Source organism: Thamnophis sirtalis, unplaced genomic scaffold (assembly GCF_051295495.1).
Source record: "Thamnophis sirtalis isolate CommonGarterSnake01/CBP01778 unplaced genomic scaffold, rThaSir2_p1.2 scaffold_2, whole genome shotgun sequence".
Classification (NCBI taxonomy): Eukaryota; Metazoa; Chordata; class Lepidosauria; order Squamata; family Natricidae; genus Thamnophis; species Thamnophis sirtalis.
Window position 1 is genome coordinate 73,147,484 of NW_028261382.1, and position 20,244 is coordinate 73,167,727.

A 20,244-nucleotide genomic window follows, 5' to 3' on the forward strand; every position below is an offset into this window, starting at 1 on the left:
AAGGGATGGAAAGAGGTTGGATTCTTGGAGAATCATGAGGTAAGTTATGGCTCAAATCTTTGGGAAATGATAGGGAGAAGCTGGCTTAGATCCCAGGAGGAGATCTGAATGGGAAATGAAGGTAGTGGTAGATGAGGAAACAACAGCAGTTAAGGCAGGGTTGGGGAACGCTGGCCCTTTTATGATTTGTGGACTTCAACTCCCAGAATTCCTGAGCCAGCCATTTTGGTTCAGGAATTCTGGGAGCTGAAGTCCACAAGTTATAAAGGGGCCCTCATTCCCCACCTCTGTGTTAAGGAATAACGAAGAAGTCATATCAATGCTTGCTTGTTTTCACCTTTCCCTTGGTAATATTTTGAACTCATTGAAAAGGCTTTTGATAAGGTTTGGGGGTTGTTGTTGTTATTTTGATGTTCAGTTATATCTCTTGGAAGCCTTCCTGGCTGCTCATACCAGCCAATTTAAAGCCACTCATGGCAAGCGCTCCCACATATAATTTTGTCCCAGAATTGAATAGAAGACGAGGCCAAGGAGACTGCAGATGGCTGAAGAGAAGATGGCACAACAAAAGGCAAATTTTTTTTACACCTTGGCTGCCTCATCGCTAAGTACAAAGGAGAACACCACACCAAACCGGTTCAGTATTGCACCCAAATTCTCTTCACCATAAAATCAATGTTAGGTTACACGCTCAACTGTCAAAAAGCGAATCAGAAGTGTTGGGGGGGGGAGATGGAAGAGAAAATTCTGCACAGTGCTCGTGAAAAGCGAAGGGAAGTCAAGAAAAGCAAAGCCAAGTGAGGTAGTCAAAGAAGTTAGGTCATTTTAGGCCAATGTTCTAAGATGTGTGGACTTCAACTCATGTCGGCTTGGGAATTCTGGAAGTTGAAGTCCATGCATCTTCAAATTGGGGAAGGAAGTCCCACACAAATAAACTTCTAGCATGGCCTCCAACTCCTTTCAGTACCAGATTTTGCAATGCAGCATTAAACAAAGAACCCGCAGCGATGAAATGGTGGTTTGCTCACACGATCTCTCTGCGCCCCCCACCACACCCCTTCAGTCACAGATACAATGCATAAGGAGACAAGTGGGTGAGCTGGCCCCCTAGAAGCCACAACTGGCATGGAATGGAGGCATGGGAGGCCCGAGCGTGTCCCGTGTGGGGTGGAATGGGGTCGATGGGGCGGGCGGGTGAGCCAAACCCACAATAATACACACAATCCATACCCAGGAGAGTTACGTGAGTCGTGCCTGCAAAGCAAGAGAAAACAAAGCAGTTTTGTAGAGTTGGTTGAAGGCCATGGACTCCATTGTCCTAGTTTCAATTAAAGTGGTCTAGGGGGGTCTCCAAACTTGCCCACTTTAAGATTTGTTGTCAGCCTGCATGTCATCTTTTCTTTTGGATCTTTGGCCTGCCACATTTTCTATTATTCTACTTTGCATTTTCTATTGTGGGAAAATGGGAGGGGGGTTTATACAGAGTTGGGTGATATGTAGCCATAACAAAATTCTTTCTAGAAAGCCAAGGTCATCCTTTGTCTTTGCACCTCTGCACCTGACCGGAAGCAGGTGGAACTGCCAGCATGGCAGTGAACCATGTGATGGACTTGTGGGTGTGGGGGCAAGATCTTGAACTTGCAACTGGGTGGGAAAACCGGGAAGCTTTCAGATTCAGGTTTTCCCAGATGTGCCAACATGGCTCTCTCAATAAATTGAAACTTTGAGGAATCCTTTGCCTCGGACTCTGATTTACTTTTGGATACTATTTGGAACCCTGACACTTGTGGACTTCAACTCCCATAATTTTGGCTGGGGAATTCTGAGAGTTGACGTCCACAAGTCTTAAAGTGACCATGTTTGGAAACTCCTGGTCTAAGACCAGGCTCTGCTGGAGTCAAAACTGGGGAAGAAGAAGTAGCCCTCTTCTCATCATCTTTCAAGATGGTTAAGGGATTGGTGCAATTGACCCAAAAGTGCTTTTTTCAAGAGGCAACTAGAGTTTCTGCGTTTTTCTTTGAAGACCAATCCAATCCTTCATCCAAGAAGCTTCTTTAGCTCTGACTGGATGGGGAAGAATGGAAGGATTTATATTCCTTGCAGACAGCTGGTCATTTGCATCCTTAAGAGAGTCCTTGAGGTCACCTGGAGGTTTATCTGTGTCCTCAGAATCACCTGAGTAGTGCTAGTGGAGTAATGCAGACTACAGAAACCATTAGACCACTCAGGTGACCTTGAGGACACTGATAAACCTCCAAGTGGACTCAAGGACTCTCTGAAAGGATGCAAATGACCAGCTGTCTGCAAGGAATATCAATCCTTCCATCCCCCACCATACAGTCAGAGCGGAAGAAGCTCCTTGGATGAGAAGTGAAACATCTTCAAAGAAAGAAACAGAAAGTCCAGTTGCTTCTTGAAAAAAAACACCTTTGGGAAAACCATGACCTGGAGAACGGAGAATCTCCATAGACAATTGGTGTAATCGTGGCAAGGACGAGGTATTCGCAGAATAAAAACCTTCCAATAAGCTGCAGAAAGAAACCCAATAATTTGGAATCCTTTTATGTAAACATTAAGTTGAAGATAAAGTTTCCCCTCGTACATATGTGCTAGTCATTCCCAAATTCCAGGGGGCAGTGCTCATCTCTGTTTCAAAGCCGAAGAGCCAGCGCTGTCCGAAGACGTCTCCATGGTCATGTGGGCGGCATGATTAAATGCCAAGGGCTCACAGAACGCTGTTACCTTCCCACCAAAGATGGTTCCTATTTTTCTACTTGCATTTTTTACGTGCTTTCGAACTGATAGGTTGGCAGAAGCTGGGACAAATAATGGGGGTTCACTCCGTTACATGGCGCTAGGGATTCGAACCGCCAAACTGCCAAGTTTTCTGATCGACAAACTCAGAGCCTAAGGCACCAAGGCCCATGTAAACATTAGTGCATTGAAATCTGCATTGGAAGACAGATGGCGGTCTCACGATTTATGTACTCCAATAAAAAAGAAAAAGAGGGGGGGAAGGGGTGGGGGGCAGAGTGCATCACAACCTTGTGACTTTGCTTTTGTTATTTGTCCCCCTCCCATGGATGCCTCTACATCATGGGTGGAAATTTTAAGGGAGCCAAGAAAATCTTTCTTAACTTCCCATCGCACTTCAGTGTTTGAGCAGATACAAGTTTTTCCTTAACTTACGGCCACCGCCGAGCCCAGCGTTTCTGTTGCTAAGGGACTTTTGCCCCATTTTATTACTTTTCTTGCCACCATTGTTAAGTGAATCAATGCTGTGGTTAAGTTAGGAACTCGGTCGTTAAGTGATTCTGGCTTCCAGGTGGACTTTTAGTTTGTCAAAAGGTCACAAGCAGACCATGTGACACACCCACCCACCCATTCCCAGGACACTGCGACCGTCATATCTGTGAGCCAGTTACCAAGCACCTGGATTTGGATCGCCTTACCATGGGGACGCTGCAACGGTCGTTAAGTGTGAAAAACGGTCATGTCACTTTTTTTCAGTGCTGTTGTACCTTCGAAAAGTCACTAAACTGAGGATTGCTGATGCCAAGTTAAGATCAGTTCTATTATATTTATCCTCTTTCTGAGAGCTGCTGTGGCCCAGTGGTTAGAACTACAGCAGGCTACTTCTGCTGACTGCTGGCTGCCTGCAATCTGGCAGTTCGAATCTCACCAGGCTCAAGCCTTCCATCCTTCCGAGGTCACTAAAATGAGGACCCAAATTGTTGGGAGCCAGAGACTGACTCAGTAAACCGCTGAGTGAGGACTATGAAGCGGTATAAAAGTCTGTGCTATTGCTATCTTCCTTCCATCCATCCTTCCTTCCTTCCCTCCTTCTCAGTGGTTAGAAGGTAGTACTGAAGGCTGACTCACAATTCGATCCTGACCAGCTCAAGGTTAACTCAGCCTTCCATTCTTCCAAGGTCAGTAAAACAAGGACCCAGATTGTTGGGGGCAATGTGCTCTGTAAACCTCTTAGGGCTGCAAAACACTATGAAGCAGTATATAAGTTTGTTGCTATTTTCCTTCCTTTCTTTTTTTCCTTCTTTCTTTCCCTTCCTTCCGTCTTTCTTTTTTTCCTTCCTTCCGTCTGTAAGTTTCTAGCAGGATATCATATCAGAAACAAACAGCAAATATTGATTTGATCAATATGCTCCTTCCCTTCCTTCCTTCCTCCCTCCCTCCCTCTCTCTCACTGATTAGAAGGAAGTATTGAAGGCTAACTCTGCCCACTGCCAGGAGTTGGATCCTGACCGGCTCAAGGTTGACTCAGCCTTCCAGACTTCTGAGGTGAGTAAAACAAGGACCCAGATTGTTTAGGGCAATAAGTTGCCTCTGTAAACCGCTTAGAGAGGACTGTGGAGCTCTGTGAAGCAGTATATAAATCTAAGTGCTGTTGATATTTTTGTCCAACAAGGAAGAAGGATTGAAACAACTTGTAAATAGGATGTCATCATCAACACAATTTAGGGGGGATAAATTTCAGGGATGCTCTTGCCAACCCAATTTTTGGCGATCATGTCAATGCGACCCCCACACACCTCACCTTCATCCTCAGATACATCCAGAATCTCATCCACCGTCTCTGGGAAGCTCATCCGATGCTTGTCACTTAACGACTGCAAGAAGCAACAGGTCAGATGGGAGGGGAGCCTGAAAGCTCTAAGCCCCCTGTCACACACACACAAACAAACACACACACACAGACGCACAGACACACACAGAGAGACACCAGGCATGACGGTGGGCCTTACCAAGAAGCTGGTTTCATCAGTCACAACTTTCAGCACATCGGTGACGGAAATGTAGCCAAGCCGCTTGGCGATGGCCAAAGGAGTGGCACCATTCTGCAGCGAGAGAGAGAAAGAAGTGAACTTTGCTAATAAACTTTGCTAACTAAGACATACAAAACTTTTGCCAGACCAATCCTTGAATACAGCTTGTCTGTCTGGAATCCACACTGTATATCAGACATTAATACGATTGAGCAAGTCCAGAGGTATTTCACGAGAAGAGTCCTCCACTCCTCTGCTCACAACAGAATCCCTTCTGCCACCAGGCTTGGAATTTTGGGCCTTAGGCAACCTGGAACTATGCCGCCTATGGTCTGACCTAAGCATAGTACACAAAATTATCCGCTACAATGTCCTACCTGTCAACGACCACTTCAGCTTCAACCTCAATAACACATGGGCAAACAATCGATACAAACTCAAGGTAAACCGCTTCAAACTTGATTGCAGAAAATACGACTTCAGCAACAGAGTGGTCAACGCCTGGAATGCTCTCCCTGACTCCGTTGTTACATCCTCAACCCCCCCCCCCCATAGCTTCAACCTTCAACTGTCTACTGTGGACCTCACCCCATTCCTAAGTGGTCCGCAAAGGGGGCGTGCATAAGTGCACCATCCCTGTCCTACTGTCCCCATTTATTTGTACTCATTTTCTGGGTTCAAGAAAAAAAGAAAGAAAGAGAGAGAGACAGAGAGAGAGAAAGAAAGAAAGAAAGAAAGGGAGAAAGGGAGAAAGGGAGAAAGGGAGAAAAAGAAGAGAGAGAAAAAGGAAGGAAGGAGAGTGAGAGAAAGAGAGGAAGCAAGGAAGCAAGGAAGGAAGGGGCTGATTATTCACAATTATGGAAATCCTGACTAGGATTGTGTGTCAACTATTGTTCAAAACAGCATTCCAAATTCTACCCCAAAACTGAATTTGGCAGCCTGATCACATGATAGCAGAGTGCACAAAGGGACAATCCCTTAAAAACAGGAACCAGCCATGTGCTGCTGGCTCTTGGATTCCCACACTCACCGAACTGACTTGGTTGGGCGAAGCCCCGTGCTTGAGCAAAAGGGTGACTATGTCGGTGTGGCCTTGTTGGGCCGCCTGGTGCAGAGGCGTGTAACCCAGCTGAAAGGGAAAAATGAGAGAGAGAGAGACCAGATGTCAGACCTGCAGACACCTTTAATTTTGGATCTTGGCCTGCTATACTTTCTATTATTCTACTATACATTTTCTATTGCAGGAAAATGGGAGGGGAGATTGTACAGAGTTAGATGCTATGCAGCCAAAACAAAATTCCTTCTAGAAAGCCAAGGTCATCCTTTGTCTCTGCACCTCTGCACCTGACTGGACGTGGGTGGAACTGCCAGCATGGCAGTGGAAGATTGGACCATGTGATGGACTTGTGGGTGTGTGGGGAAAGATTTTGAACTTTCAACTGGATGGGAAAACCGGGAAGCTTTCAGATTCGGGTTTTCCCAGATGTGCCAACATGGCTCTCTTAATAAATTGTAACTTTGGGCAATACTTTGCCTTGGACTCTGATTTACTTTTGGATGCTATTTGGAACCCAGACATTAACCCGAATCTGACACCAGAGCAATGAAAAAGACAAGAGTGGCCCTCCAACAGCAAGGATGTCAACACTTCTACAGGTGTTGCGACATCCACAAAAGGGGCGGGGCTTCAACAGCCAGATTGCGGCTTCCATCTTGACTCTTTTGACCTTATCTGCCCATCTCTGTCCCATACCTTGGTTTTGGCATTGACGTCAGCCTGATGCTGCAACAGAAATTTCACCAGCTTGATATTCCCGTAATGGCAAGCCACATGCAACGGGGTGTAGCCCATCTGGAAGGCAACAATAAAGAAGGATAGGCCTCACAACTATCATTAGGCCTCACAGCCATGGAACAACACAGCCCACTCCGAAACCAGGAGAAGGTGAGTTCTAGTCCTGCCTTAAGGCCTTCAAAAATCATGGGCGCTCCATCACTGGAGGTTTTGGCTAAATAGTCACTTATCTAGGTTCTCTTGCTTGAGCAGGGGGCTGGACTAGAAGACCTCCAAGGTCCCTTTCCAGCTCTATTCTATTCTATTCTGAAAGCCAGCTGGGTGACTTGGGGCCTGACACTCTTTTTCCGCCCAACCCACCTCACAGGGTTGTTGTAGGGAAGACAGGAGAAGGAAGGCGAGTTGAAAAAATTTGCATCCTTTGAGTTATTTTAAAATAAATAAATAAAGGAAAGATACAAACAAACAAACAAGCAAATAAAATAAATATGATGGCCTCCCACCCTTGCAAGATTGGAGGGAAACTATCAGCACAAACAAACTCAGCTCAGCTCCTTAAATTCCCTTTCTCACGGTCTTAACCCCAATTTATCCCCGTGCTAGCAATTCTATGGCTCCTCCCACTGGGGGACTGGCTCCTCCCTCTGGGGGCTGGCTCTTCCCACTGGGGCTGGCTATTCCTGCTGGGACTGGCTCCTCCCACTGGGGGATAGCTCTTCCCACTGGCTATTCCTGCTCGGACTGGCTTCTCCCACTGGGAGATGGCTCCTCCCACTGATCTTGTGAGAAGATGGAAGGGGACTCACCCGAGTCGTTGCATCCACTTGGACTCCATGCCTGAGCAGGTTGTCTGCAACATTAAGGTGTCCTTCTTGGGCCACTAGGTGGAGGGGGGTGAGGCCGCTCTGGAATGAAAAACAATCCAAGTTGTCCAAAGAGGAGTCTGGAAACTACAAATCCTCCTATCAGAGTTGAAGAAGCTTCTTGGATAAGAAGCGAAATGTCCTCACAAGGAAAAAACCCAAGAAAGTCCAGTTGCTTCTTGAAAAAAGCATCTTTCAAGCTTCTTGAAAAAAGCACCAGGACTGAGAATCTCCATAGACATTGATCCTATGAAGATGCTCATCAGGCTTTCATCCCTCGTGTTCTCTACGCAGAGGTTGGTAGAACTTTTTGTTCTGAGCCAGGATTCCTTAAAAAGCAAGAAGGAGAGTCTTGGTCTGGGCAAAACCTCTTTTATTTACATGACTGTGAATTCCTTTCATTCACAGTCACCAAGGCTTAGCAAACAGTCTTTAATAGGAATGTTTATCCACACACATCTTATCTCACTTGGCGAGCTGCCAGATAACTAGTTTCCAAATACAGGGCAAGGCAACATTTGGCACAGAGTCTCTTATAGTCATAAACAGAACTTTCCACTCTTGAAACGAACGAATGAGCGAATTGTTTCCTGCCCACTCTCCATTCGCTCCTCTTTTGTTTCCTGTGGGAGGGGCCAATCACCTCCAAGGTGTGGCTTTACTCCCAAGTCAACCCTGCTTTCTTAGTTGTTCTTGTCTTCTGGCAGCTCTGCGCATCCACACACTGGGAACAGGCTCCAGCTGTTCCTTTGCCTCACTGCTGTCTAACTTCCTCTCTACCTCCGATGCAGAGCCGTCATCTGAGCTTCCCTCAGCCCCCAGGACTGGCCCATATTCCACCCCAACCTCCTCGCTGTCCGACAGTGGGCTACAACACTTTTCCAGACACAACCAAAGGGTGGTGGTGAAATTAATTTTTTTTTACTACTGGTTCTCTGGGCATGGCTTGGTGGGCGTGGCAGGGGAAGGATATTGCAAAATCTCCATTCCAGGGGTGAAATGCAGTAGGTTCTGACAGGTTCTGGAGAACCAGTAGCTGAAACTTTGAGTAGTTCGGAGAACCGGTAATGGAAATTTTTAGTTTGGAGAACCAGCAAATGCCACCTTTGGCTGGCTCCAGAGTAGGGTGGGAATGGAGATTTTGCAGTATCCTTCCCCTGCCACGACCACCAAGCAGCACCTACAAAGCCATACCATGCCCACCAACCACACCCACAGAACCAGTAGTAAAAAAAATTGAATATCACCACTGCTCCATTCCCACCCCACTCTGGGGCCAACCAGAGGTGGTATTTGCCGGTTCTCCAAACTACTCAAAATTTCGGCCACCGGTTCTCCAGAACCTGCTGAATTTCACCCCTGGGCTGCCCCAGAATTATCATCTGGAAGATGATCTAGAAGATCATCTTGTCTATGCGCATGCCCAAGATTGTGTCTTGTCACATTTGAGGAGAGCTTCGCGGAGATGATTGTCCTTCTCGGGGCTTGCAGGGGGTACCCTATCCCATCGTTGGTTCCAGGTCTAGCTATGAGAACTTCCTGGGACCTTCCTGCGATTTACTGCTTCGTAGTCGGAACATTGTGAGTGAAATGGGGCGGTTGGTGGTAAGAGGAGAATGAAGAGCGTCGGTGGCTGCCGGTGTGGGTGTGGTCAGCGGCAGCGGCGGGATGCCCGGCGTGGGGTCTCTGCAGCCAGCATGGGTGTGGGTGTGGTTGTCGGGACACCCGGCCTGGGGTCTCTGAAGCCGGTGTGGGTGTGGTTAGTGGCGGTGGCAGGATGCCCGGCTTGGAGTCTCTGCAGCCAGCATGGGTGTGGGTGTCGTTGTCAGGACGCCCGGCTTGGGATCTCTGCAGCCGACGTGGGTGTGGTCAGCAGCAGCGGTGGCGGGATGCCCGGCTTGGGATCTCTGTGGCTGCCACTCCTCGCACCGTAGTGTTATCCTGATTGCTCCCTTCTTCCTGGCTTATGGACATAATAAATTGGATCAGAGGGGAGTGGCTGAGGCAGCTGGCATGGATATTGATGCCATCAGAAGATGACTTCGGTAGTTGGCATGGGCGCGGTTGGAGGGGGGGGTCCTTCATTCTGGCCCCCTCCGCTATCAGGGGTTGGTTCTCTCATCCCTCCTGTTCAACATATATATAAAACCACTGGGTGAGATCATCCGTGGTTTTGGGGTACGGTATCATCAATATGCTGATGATACCCAACTTTTCATCTCTACCCCAAACCACCCAAACGATGCCCTCGATGTGATGTCCCGATGCCTGGAGGCTGTGCGGATCTGGATGGGAAGAAACAGGCTCAAACTCAATCCCTCCAAGACGGAGTGGCTGTGGTTTCCGTCATCCCGATTTGTGCATCTTGTTCCATCTTTGATGATAGGGGGAGAAATTTTAGCTCCCTCAGAGAGGGCCCGCAATCCGGGCCTCCTCCTGGATACACGGCTTAGTTTAGAAGAACACTTGACGGCCGTGACCCGGGGTGGGGGGCTTTTACCAGGTTCATTTGGTATGTCAGTTGCACCCCTTCCTGGATCAGGATGCTCTATGCACAGTCACTCATGCCCTCATCCTTTCTCGCCTGGACTACTGTAACGCTCTCTACATGGGGCTGCCCTTGAAGAGTACCCAGAGGCTTCAACTGGTCCAGAATGCAGCTGCGCGGGTTATCATCGGGGCACCTAGATGCTCCCATGTTGCACCCCTTTTAGGCGGCCTGCACTGGTTGCCGGTTGTCTTCCGGGTGCGATTTAAGGTACTAATTATGATATTTAAAGCGCTCCATGGCTTACTCCCAGGATACCTGCGAGACCACCTACTGCCACCGGTAGCCTCCCACCACCCAGTGCGATCCCACAGAGTTGGCCTCCTCAGGGTGCCGTCAGCCAGACAGTGTCGGCTAGCGACCCCCAGGGGGAGAGCCTTCTCTGTGGGAGCGCCTTCCCTCTGGAATGAGCTGCCCCCAGAGCTTTGTATAATCCCCGACCTCCAGTCATTCCGACGCACCCTAAAAAGTTGGCTTTTCCAGCAAGCCAGCCTGGCCTGAATAAAACAAAATAAATTATTAATCATTGTTAATTTTAATTGATTTTTTAAAAAATATGTCATGTTAATCCTAATTGGGTTTGTTTGGGATATTCTAATTTTTTAAAAACTTTTGTAATATGTGTTTTTTTAATGTTGTACGCCGCCCTGAGTCCTTTCCAATCAAGTCCTCTTTGGGATCAGGCCCACAGCTATTTCCTTCCACAGCTTTCTAGATGGCATGCTGTCCTTGTCACACTTATAACAGCAAGTGGTTTGTGGGTCTCTGTTTTGGGAAAACCTCCAAGGGTAGAATTTTGAGGACACCCTACAACAGCTTGGTGTCTCTTCACGAGCCAAGTAAAACGTCCAAGGAGGGGGCATGGCAGAAGCAGACTCACACAGATGGTCCTTCCTCACTCTATCTCATTTTATTTTGGAATGAAAAAAAGCCCAAAAGACTCAGGGACAGATCTTTATTTTCAGGAAAAATAAAATAAATTTGGCAGTGTACAAACTAAAGAGAAACACTGCTGGTGAGGAGACAATTTGATCTCCTGCAACAGTGGCCAAAAAGACGGTGTTTATACAAAACCCACAAATCAAGAGGATAAAATAACAGATTCCCTCCAGCTGTTAATCCCTAGCAGATGCCTTAAAGCATGGAAAGACGTTTACCAATGCTGCGCATCATTGGTGTGACGATTGCCTTGCTTGCTGGACATCTGATGCATGCTTTCATCCATGACTGTTTTTGCTCTCTTCACAAAAATATCCCTTTTTCTCCCCCTAGTACTTTTACAAGAGGTGTGGTTCATCATTTAATGACCCCATAATCCCTTCTGAGGTGGAGTTGGGGCAACTGAATGGAGCTTAGTGTTTACTGGCTGAATGCCTTCCTGTTGCTAATGAGTTTTGTTCGGCAGATATATTCTCATTGTGCCCAGAGGGAGAACTATCAGCCTCTGCCTAGGATTGAACTCACAGCCTTCTGATTGTGAGGCAAGAGCTCCACCTCTAGGCCACTGCACCACAGCATTTTTACAAGAGGTGCTTAGGACAATTGCAGATGTGCAATACAACTCGATGTGTTTGTGTTGTGTCGCTTATCAGCTGTTAAAGAAAAAGCATCTGCCATTTGTAGAGGGCAAGGAAAATGAAGTCTCACCTGAGACTTCTGGAAGGATTACGAGATTAACTAGATTTGGTTCTAGAACAGTGTTTCTTACCCACAAGCAATTTTAAGATAGGTGGACATGTGCTCCCAGAATCCCCAGCCAGAGTATTTTAAAACGAGTGGACTTCATCTCCCAGAATGCTCCAGGAAGCACACTGTCTGAGGAATTCTGGGAGCAGACACCTCTTAAGGTAGCTGAAGTTGAGAAACACCAGACTAAAGCAGTGATGGCTAATCTTTAGCCCGCACCCAAAATGCAATGTGCGTGTGACACCCTCCACACGCACGCCTCACACCCTGTGCATGCACATGCAAACCCCCCACATGTGTGCCCCATCCTGGTGCATGCACATGCAACCCCCAGTGCTCCTCCGCACCCACGCATGCCCCCCTTGCCCATTTTTGGCTTCCAGGTTGGTGCAGGAGGGCTAACCCCCCCTCCATGCCCCCATTTTGGGCCTGGAAGGCCTCCTGCACCAACCTGGAAGCCAAAACAGGGCTCGGTGCCACTGCACAAAACCCCAAAATGCAATGCAAGTGCCCAGCCGCGCATGCGCCCTGCCCCCACATGTACGCGGCAGAGACCCAAAGACCAGCTGTTCGTCAGGAGGCGTGCATGCATGCGCAGTGGAGCTAGACTGGGGCAATGGCTGGCAAGCTCATAGAGAGGGCTCTGCGTGCCACCTGTGGCATGTGTGCCATAGGTGCACCATCACAGGACTAGGGAATGGCGAAGAACTCCTTTACATGAGCAAAAACAACAGGACAATGCAAAATGGACCATTCTAGATTCCCATTTATTTTGATTGAATTGTTTCTTGGAAATCTAATAGGAATTCTCCTAGACACCCCACTCTGAACATTAAAGAATATAACAGAACTGTTTTTCAGGGATCGCTTTTCCCATGAAGGGAAGTGTTGTCAAACACAATAAGGCCACCTGATGACCCTTGGCAGAAATAAATCCTCCCAGGGGGAAAGTATTAATAGAATCATAGAACCATAGGGTTGAAAGGGATCTGGAGGTCTTCTAGTCCAACCCCATACTCAAGGCAGGAGATCTTAGTAGAACCTTGTGGAGATATGTCCTAGCCCAACTAAATGTCAGGTTCCGAAAGATGCCCTAATTAACTTATGAGCCTTGAGCCAAGTTTCAAAAGAAATCCAGTCATTTATTAGGAACAACATCTGGCAATATCTGCATGGAGTCAGATCTAATTTCAGTTTAGTGATGGTTGAACTTTACTGCTGTGTCTCCCCTCCCCTCAGTCTGTCATAAATCACATTCACCAACGAAGTGCTGCAGCAGATTGTAAAATTTCACGCCTCACACGCCTGCTGTAGTAATCTGAGATCCAACTCTAGCCAAAGGTGTGCGTGGAATTCTCTCCCCACTTTCCTCCAATGTCAACTTGATAACAGACACGAAAATGCTTTACAAGTTGACACTAAGCCAGAATGTATTTCATAATAAACAAAGCCAGAATGAACCTCCAGCTGAGTACACCTTCTAACTTTTCCAAGGGCCATTTAGTTGCTCATGAGAAGAACACAATGATGGAGAGATTAGTCTTCACATGCAGAAGGTTACAGGCAGGAGTGAGATTCAGCCGATTAGGACCAATTCAGGCAAACCACATGCTAATTTTACATCTGGTTCGCTGAACCGGTAGTTGCAAGGACTGGCTGGCCCCTCCCGCCCTGCCGCGCCCCTCCCAGGAGTCTCCATGCTGCCCATTTTGGATGCCAGGTAAGTGCAGGGCTCACACGGAGGCTCTGGGAGCGCGAAAAGCAGCCTCCTGGAAGTTCCAGAAGTCTGAAAACAAGCCCGTTTCCAGCCTCCAGAGCCTGGGGGAAGCCGTTTTCATCCTCTCGGAGATTCAAGCAAAGCTTCCTGGGCATGGGGAGGGTGAAAACATGCCCCCCCCATCATGGTGCAGGAGGCCGAATAGGCCATGCTAACCATGGCCATGCCCACCCAGCAACCGGGTAGAGAACCAGCTTCTAAAATTTTTGAATCCCACCACTGGTTACAGGTTATCCTGGGCACCTTGGTGTATGCTTAAAATATTGGGAAATATCACAGAATAGATTGCAACAAACTTCATTATTCCATACTGGTCAACCTTTTTATTACTCCTCCATCATTCCTTTCCCAAAAGATGCAGTGTTCCCAAATCTGCATTATAGTTTTCCTGGTTTGTTCCTGCCAGGAATAAAACAGCTTCTCACCTTATCCTGATCAGGCCTCAACCCTTCCTCATATCCCTGCCATCTTTCTGGGGAGGTTAACAAAGAAAACAACCTACTCACCTTGTTTCCAAGGTTGCCATTCGCCTGCTTGGAAAGGAGCAGCACCACCATGTCGGCGTGGCCCTCCTGGGCCGCCAGGTGCAGCGGAGTCATTCCCTGTGTGGATTCCGCGTTGGCGGAAGCACCATATTGCAGTAGGCTGCAACCCACCTCCATTTGGTTCTGCCTGGCTGCGATGTGCAAAGGAGTGTATCCATTCTGTCATGGAGAGAGCAGGAGGAAAGTTGCAGAAGGTCCAATGTCTCCAAGCCTTTGCTCCCCAAGGAGCTACAACCAAGCCCTTCTTGCATGGTTGAAGCTCCAAGGGGCAGAGAAATCAGAGAGGTCCAATGTCTCCAAGCCTTTGTTCCTCAAGGAACTAGGACCATGCCTTCTGGCATGGATGAAACTCCAAGAGGCAGAGAAATCAGAGAGGTCCAATGTCTCCAAGCTTTTGGTACTCAAGGAGCTGGAACCAAGCCCATGTCACAAAGAAGAAGGGGTTGACCTATTCCCCAAAGTACCTTTCTTCCTTCCTCCTTCCCTTCCTCCCCCATTTCCCTTCTTTCCTTCTTCCTTTCCTTTCTCTTCCCTTCCTTCCTTTTCCTTCCTTCCTCCCTCCCCCTTCCTTCCTCTTCCATTCCTTTCCTTTCTTTCTCTTCCCTTCCTTCTCCTTCCTTGCCTCTTTCTTTCTCTCCTTCCTTTGTTCTTTCCTTTTTTCTCGTTCCTTCTTTTCCCTCTTTCCTTTTCCTTCCTTCCCTTTTTCTCCTTCCTCCCTCCCCCTTCCTTTCCCTTCCTCCCACTTCCATTCCTTTGCTTTCTTTCCTTCCTTCCCACTTTCTCTTCTTCCTTCCTTTCAATCTTTCCTTCCTTCCTCTTCCTGCCTGCCTGCCTGCCTGCCTGCCTGCCTGCCTGCCTGCCTGCCTTTTTGGTGTTTGGTGTGAGCTTAAGGGAGGGGTGCGAAGGGAGAGAACAGTCTCTCCCAAAACCTCCACATTCTCATATGGGTGTGGGGGTTGCTCTGTGCCACAGACGTGTGGCAGGACCCGGCCCTGTGATAACTGCCCTTGGGGCATCCTTGCAGCCCCCCTTCCCAAAAGGCAGCTAGGAGGGAGCCCGCAGCTTAACACGCCTCTTACCCAGGCCACACTGTGTGGAGATGCCCCCTTGGGGAGCAGCACTTTCACAATGTCCAGGTTGTTGTGATGGACAGCAACGTGCAGCGGCGTCAGGCCGTTCTGTGGAGGAGGCAGGAAGAAAATAAGGGGACTCACTCAGGGCAGCGGCCCCTCCTTGCCCCTGTGAGGCCGGATCCTTCTACACACCTTCGCTGCTGCGTTGGGTTGTGCATTGTGCTCCAACAGAGCTTCCGCCACATCCACCTTCCCGTACTTGGAAGCCACGTGCAGAGGGGTAAATCCTTTCTGGGGAGAAGCAGGGAGTGTCAGCAACTGGGGGGATGGGGGATTATCTGGGGCACCCCATACTGGCCCCCCACTTCTCTGCCCACTCAGACTCTCCCCCCCTCCACTGCAGCACCTGAAAGAATAGAGGTAATCCTCAACTTACTATGATAATTGAACCCCAAATTCTGTTGCTAAGCTGAGGAGGGGAGTTGTTAGGGGAGGAGAGGGGAGGGAAGGGAAAGGGACATGGAAAGAAGAGATGGGATGGGAGGAGAGGAGAGGAAAGGGAAGGAAAGGAAAGAAAAGGAAAAAGAAAAGAGAAAGAAGAGAAGAGAAAAGAAAAGAATAAAAGGAAAGGAAAAGAAAACAAAAAAAGGAAAGAGAAAAAAGAAAAGAGAAAAGAAGAGGAAAGGAGAAAAGGATAGGAAAAAAGAAAAGGAAAGGAAAAGGAAAGGAAAGAAGAAAAAAGGAGAAGAAAGAAAAGGAAAGAGAAAAAGAGATGAAAGGAGATTAGGAAAGGACAAAGAAGAGAAGAGTAGAGAATAGGAAAGAAGAAAAGGAAAGGAAAAGAAGAAAAGAAGAAAGGAAGAGAAAAGAAAAGAAGAGGAAAGGAAAGGAGAAAAGGAAAGGAAAAAGAAAAAAGGAAAAAAGGAAAGGAAAGAAAAAAGAAGAGGAAAGGAGAAGAGAGGAAAAAAGAAAAGGAAAGGAAAAGGAAAGAAGAAAAAAGGAGAAGAAAGAAAAGGAAAGAGAAAAGAAGAGGAAAGGAGAAAAGGAAAGGAAAAAGAAAAGAAAAGGAAAGGAAAAGGAAAGAAGAAAAAGGAGAAGAAAGAAAAGGAAAGAGAAGAAAAGGAAAGGAAAAAGAAAAGAGTAGAGAATAGGAAAGAAGAAAAGAAAAGAAAAAGAAGAAAAGAAGAAAGGAAAAAGAAGACAAAAGAGAAAAGAAAAGAAGAGGAAAGGAAAGGAAAAAGGAAAGGAAAAAGAAAAGAAAAAAGGAAAAAAGGAAAAAAGGAAAGGAAAGAGAAAAGAAGAGGAAAGGAGAAAAGGAAAGGAAAAAGAGAAGAGAATAGGAAAAAAGAAAAAGAAAGGAAAAGAAAAGAAAAGAAGAAAAGATGGAAGGGAAGGGAAGGAAAAAGAAGAGAAGAGAAAAGAAAAGAAGAGAAGAGAAGAGGAAAGGAGAAAAGGAAAGGAAGAAGGGAAGGGAAAGGAGGAAGGGAAAGTCTTCTTTCTCAACCTTAGTCACGGCAGTCTGGGACGCCTCTTTGTCCAGGAGAGCACAAAGACAATCCAGGTGCCCCTCACGGGCTGTGATGTGCAGCGGCGTGTGTCCAGCGGTTGTGGAGAGGTTAGCATCGGCACCGCTCTCCAGGAGCAGCTTCACCATGGTGCAGTGCCCAAGGCGGCTGGCACAGTGCAGTGGCGTCTGATCATCCTGAAAGAAGAAAGACACACCTTTCTCATCCTAGCTTGTGGCATGGCCCTGCCTGAATGGCCTGCCTTTTTCCACACTGCCCCAAAGAAGGGGCACATGAAGCTGTCTTGTATGAGATCTAGGAATGTGTTGGTGGGAACACAGGAACAATTTTATGATGTGTCCTTCAAGCCATCTTATGATTCCAGGGGTTTCCAAATATGGCAACATGGCTGACTGAAGAAATCTGTGGAGTTAAAATCCACAAGTCTTAAAGTTGCCAGGTTGGGAGATCCCTACACAAGAATCTAGTCAACTGTCCCAAAGGTGCTTTTTCAGGAGGCAACTGGACTTCCTTATTTTTTCATTTGAAGATGTTTCGCTTCTCATCCAAGAAGTGTCTTCAGCTCTGACTCGATGATGGGGAATGGAAGGATTTATTCTCCTTGCAGACAGCTGGTCATTTGCATCCTTTTAAGAGAGTCGTTGAGGCCACTTGGAGGTTTATCTGTGTCCTCAGGGTCACCTGAGTGGTGCAAATGGTTCCTGTCATCTGCAATTTTCCCCCTCTGGAAATCCATTCCTACTCCCACACTATTCAAAGGGGGGGTCAAATAATTTTCAAAATTAACTCGGTGCCAGATAAGGCTCAACAGAATTCAAGAGAGTTTGGACTTGAACTGTTTATGACCATGTAATGAGTCTAGGCAGATGACTTATTTAACCCCACCTCCCTGCTCTCCCTGTTTTTATTTTATTTATTTATTTATTTATTTCACCAAGCATTTATTAGACAAGATATATTATGTATACACATTATTTTGGATACATGAAATGGATACGAATAAAAAGAAACATTAGGACAGGGATGGTAAGAATGTTGGTGGGCTTATGCACGCCCCTTACAGACCTCTTAGGAATAGGGTGAGGTCGACAGTAGACAGTCTAATGTTAAAAGTTTTTGGAGTTTGGGGAAGAAACCACAGAGTCAGGTAGAGCATTCCAGGTATTCACCACTCTGTTGCAGAAGTCATATTTTCTGCAGTCGAGTTTGGAGCAGTTTACCGTACGGTTGTATCTATTGTGTGCTCACGTGTTGTTGCGGTTGAAGCTGAAGTAGTCATTGACAGGTAGGATGTTATAGCAGATAATTTTATGTACTACACTTAGGTCAAACTGAAGGCAGCATAGTTCTAAGCTGTCCAAGCCCAAAATTTCAAGCCTGGTGGCATAAGGGATTCTGTTGCGAGCAGAGGAGTGGAGGACTCTTCTCGTGAAATATCTCATCTCTGGACTCATTCAATTGTATTAATATCCGATATGCTGTGCGGATTCCAGGCAGATGAGCTGTATTCAAGAATTGGTCTAGCAAATGTTTTGTATGCTCTGGTTAGTAGTACAACATTACCAGAGAAGAAGCTCCGCAAGATTAGGTTAACAACTCTTAATGCCTTTTTGGCAATGCTTGTAAAAAGCTCTGGCACTTAGATCGTTTGAGATGAGTACTCCAAGGTCCTTGACAGGATGGGGTTCGTCTACGAAGTCATATCTGCCCAGCTTGTATTTTGTGTTCTGATTTTTTTTGCCAATGTTTTCTCCTATGTTTTCCCCTACGTGCAGCTACTAAGAAAGCCATCCGTTCACTGTGACAGGTACCCACCTTAGCTGTGGCATTGACTTTGGCTTTGTTCTGAAGAAGATACTTTGCTACCTCACTGTGCCCGGCCCGAGCGGCCATGTGGAGAGGCGTCTCTACTTTCTGTGCAAATAGAAGAAGAAAATCAGAGAACATTCGGAGCAGAGAAAAATCCCTATCATCCTCCCTCAGAATTCAAAGACGGAAAGATTCAAGGGAGGAAATTGTCTGGTGTTTTTTCCTTTCTTTCTGAAGAACACTTTCATCTCCAAAAGCTACACCAGATCAGACCAGGAAGTCAAAAAATAATAATATTTGGCTGCTTCAAAAAAAAAAACCCACCACATCTTAGATATATTCAGACATAGAGCACTAAAAAAAAGACATTTAGTGCATTTCTGCATAAAAACAAACCTTGCTTATACCTTCATAATTTTTCTTCTGGTTTTCAACCTTCTCAAGGTGTTTTTTGACTACAGAATAACTGAGTTGGAAGGGACCTTGGAGGTCTTCTAGTCCAACCCCCTGCTCAAGCAGGAGAACATATCCCATTTCAAACAAGTGGCTGTCCAGTCTCTTTTTAAAAACCTCCAGTGATGGGGAAGGAAGGAAGGAAGGAAGGAAGGAAGGAAGGAAGGAAGGAAGGAAGAAAGGAAGGAAGGAAGGAAGGAAGGAAGGAGAATAGCAGAATAACTGAGTTGGAAGGGACCTTGGAGGTCTTCTAGTTCAACCCCCTGCTCAAGCAGGAGACCGTATACCAGTGATGGCGAACTTTTCAGCACCAAGTGCTGAAATGAGACCATCTGGACGGGCACAGGCCGGAAACCAGAAGAGCAGCTGTCTGGTACGCATGCGCATGCTGGGAAGATGATGATCTGGTTTCCAGCATGTGCACTGGCCAGCTGATCCTCGTGCACACATACACACATGCATTCCAGAAACCGGAAGATGAGGTAATTGGTGTGCATGCGTGTGTCAGAAACTGGAAGAGCAGCCATCTGGCATGCATGCGCAGTGGGTGGATGCTCTTCCACTTTCCAGTGCTTCCGTGCATGTGAAGACCAGCTGGCCGGCACACCAGAACCTGTAAGAGCAATGGGCGATGGCTTGAGAGATGGCTCTGCATGCATTCCCGCATGTGTGCCATAGGTTTGCCATCACGGCTGTATACCATTCTGGACAAATGGGTGTCCAACCTCTTCTTAAAAACCTCCAGTGATAGAGCACACATGGTTTCCAAAGACAAGCTGTTTAACTGATTAATTGCTTAATAAATTAGTTAATTAATTACCTAATTAAAGTTCAAAATTAAACTTTAAAATCAATTAAGCTAACTGATTAGTTTAATTCATTAATTCAATTGATTAAGTATGACATTATTGCCCGTTCCTGAAACTGGATGGGATGAAATCCATGCCTGGAATGTACAGCTAGGTATAGGTAAAGGTTCCCCTCGCACATATTTGCTAGTCATTCCCGACTCTAGGGGGTGGTGCTCATCTCCGTTTCAAAGCCGAAGAGCCAGCACTGTCCGAAGACGTCTCTGTGGTCATGTGGCCGGCATTACTCAACACCGAAGGTCCACAGAAAGCTATTACCTTCCCACCAAAGGTGGTTCCTGTTCTGACCCCCTCCTCTGTCCAGTAACAAATGCCGAGACAAGCTTAACTGGAATGTATTTTAATAGCAAGAAACCAAAACCTTGGTGGCTGAAAGCCAAGCATAACAAACAGATAAGGACCTTGACAGCAACTCAGACAAACCTTGGCAACAATCCAGCCTGCCAAGCTAGTTACCAAAGTTCTCCAACTTTTAGTCAATGAGTTGACTTCTTTAAGAGGGGCCTGTGCACAAGC

At 46.9% G+C, this 20,244-nt stretch overlaps 1 protein-coding gene across 4 annotated transcripts in view; it reads right to left on the reverse strand.

Annotated features, from left to right (window-relative positions):
- The window catches only part of ANK1 (ankyrin 1), a 202,709-nt gene that overhangs the window by 51,820 nt on the left and 130,645 nt on the right, over positions 1 to 20,244 (reverse strand). For 3 of the 4 annotated variants that reach the window (XM_087706092.1, XM_087706089.1, XM_087706090.1), the window contains 11 exons: positions 18,413 to 18,511; positions 16,576 to 16,773; positions 15,264 to 15,362; positions 15,078 to 15,176; positions 13,960 to 14,157; positions 7,386 to 7,484; positions 6,538 to 6,636; positions 5,815 to 5,913; positions 4,764 to 4,856; positions 4,556 to 4,628; positions 1,231 to 1,254 (listed from right to left, as the gene is read on the reverse strand). In XM_087706092.1, the coding sequence (XP_087562218.1) occupies positions 1,231 to 1,254; positions 4,556 to 4,628; positions 4,764 to 4,856; positions 5,815 to 5,913; positions 6,538 to 6,636; positions 7,386 to 7,484; positions 13,960 to 14,157; positions 15,078 to 15,176; positions 15,264 to 15,362; positions 16,576 to 16,773; positions 18,413 to 18,511 (1,180 nt within the window). The remainder of the gene's footprint in view (positions 1 to 1,230; positions 1,255 to 4,555; positions 4,629 to 4,763; positions 4,857 to 5,814; positions 5,914 to 6,537; positions 6,637 to 7,385; positions 7,485 to 13,959; positions 14,158 to 15,077; positions 15,177 to 15,263; positions 15,363 to 16,575; positions 16,774 to 18,412; positions 18,512 to 20,244) is intronic. The other variant, XM_087706088.1, reaches the window with a different exon arrangement.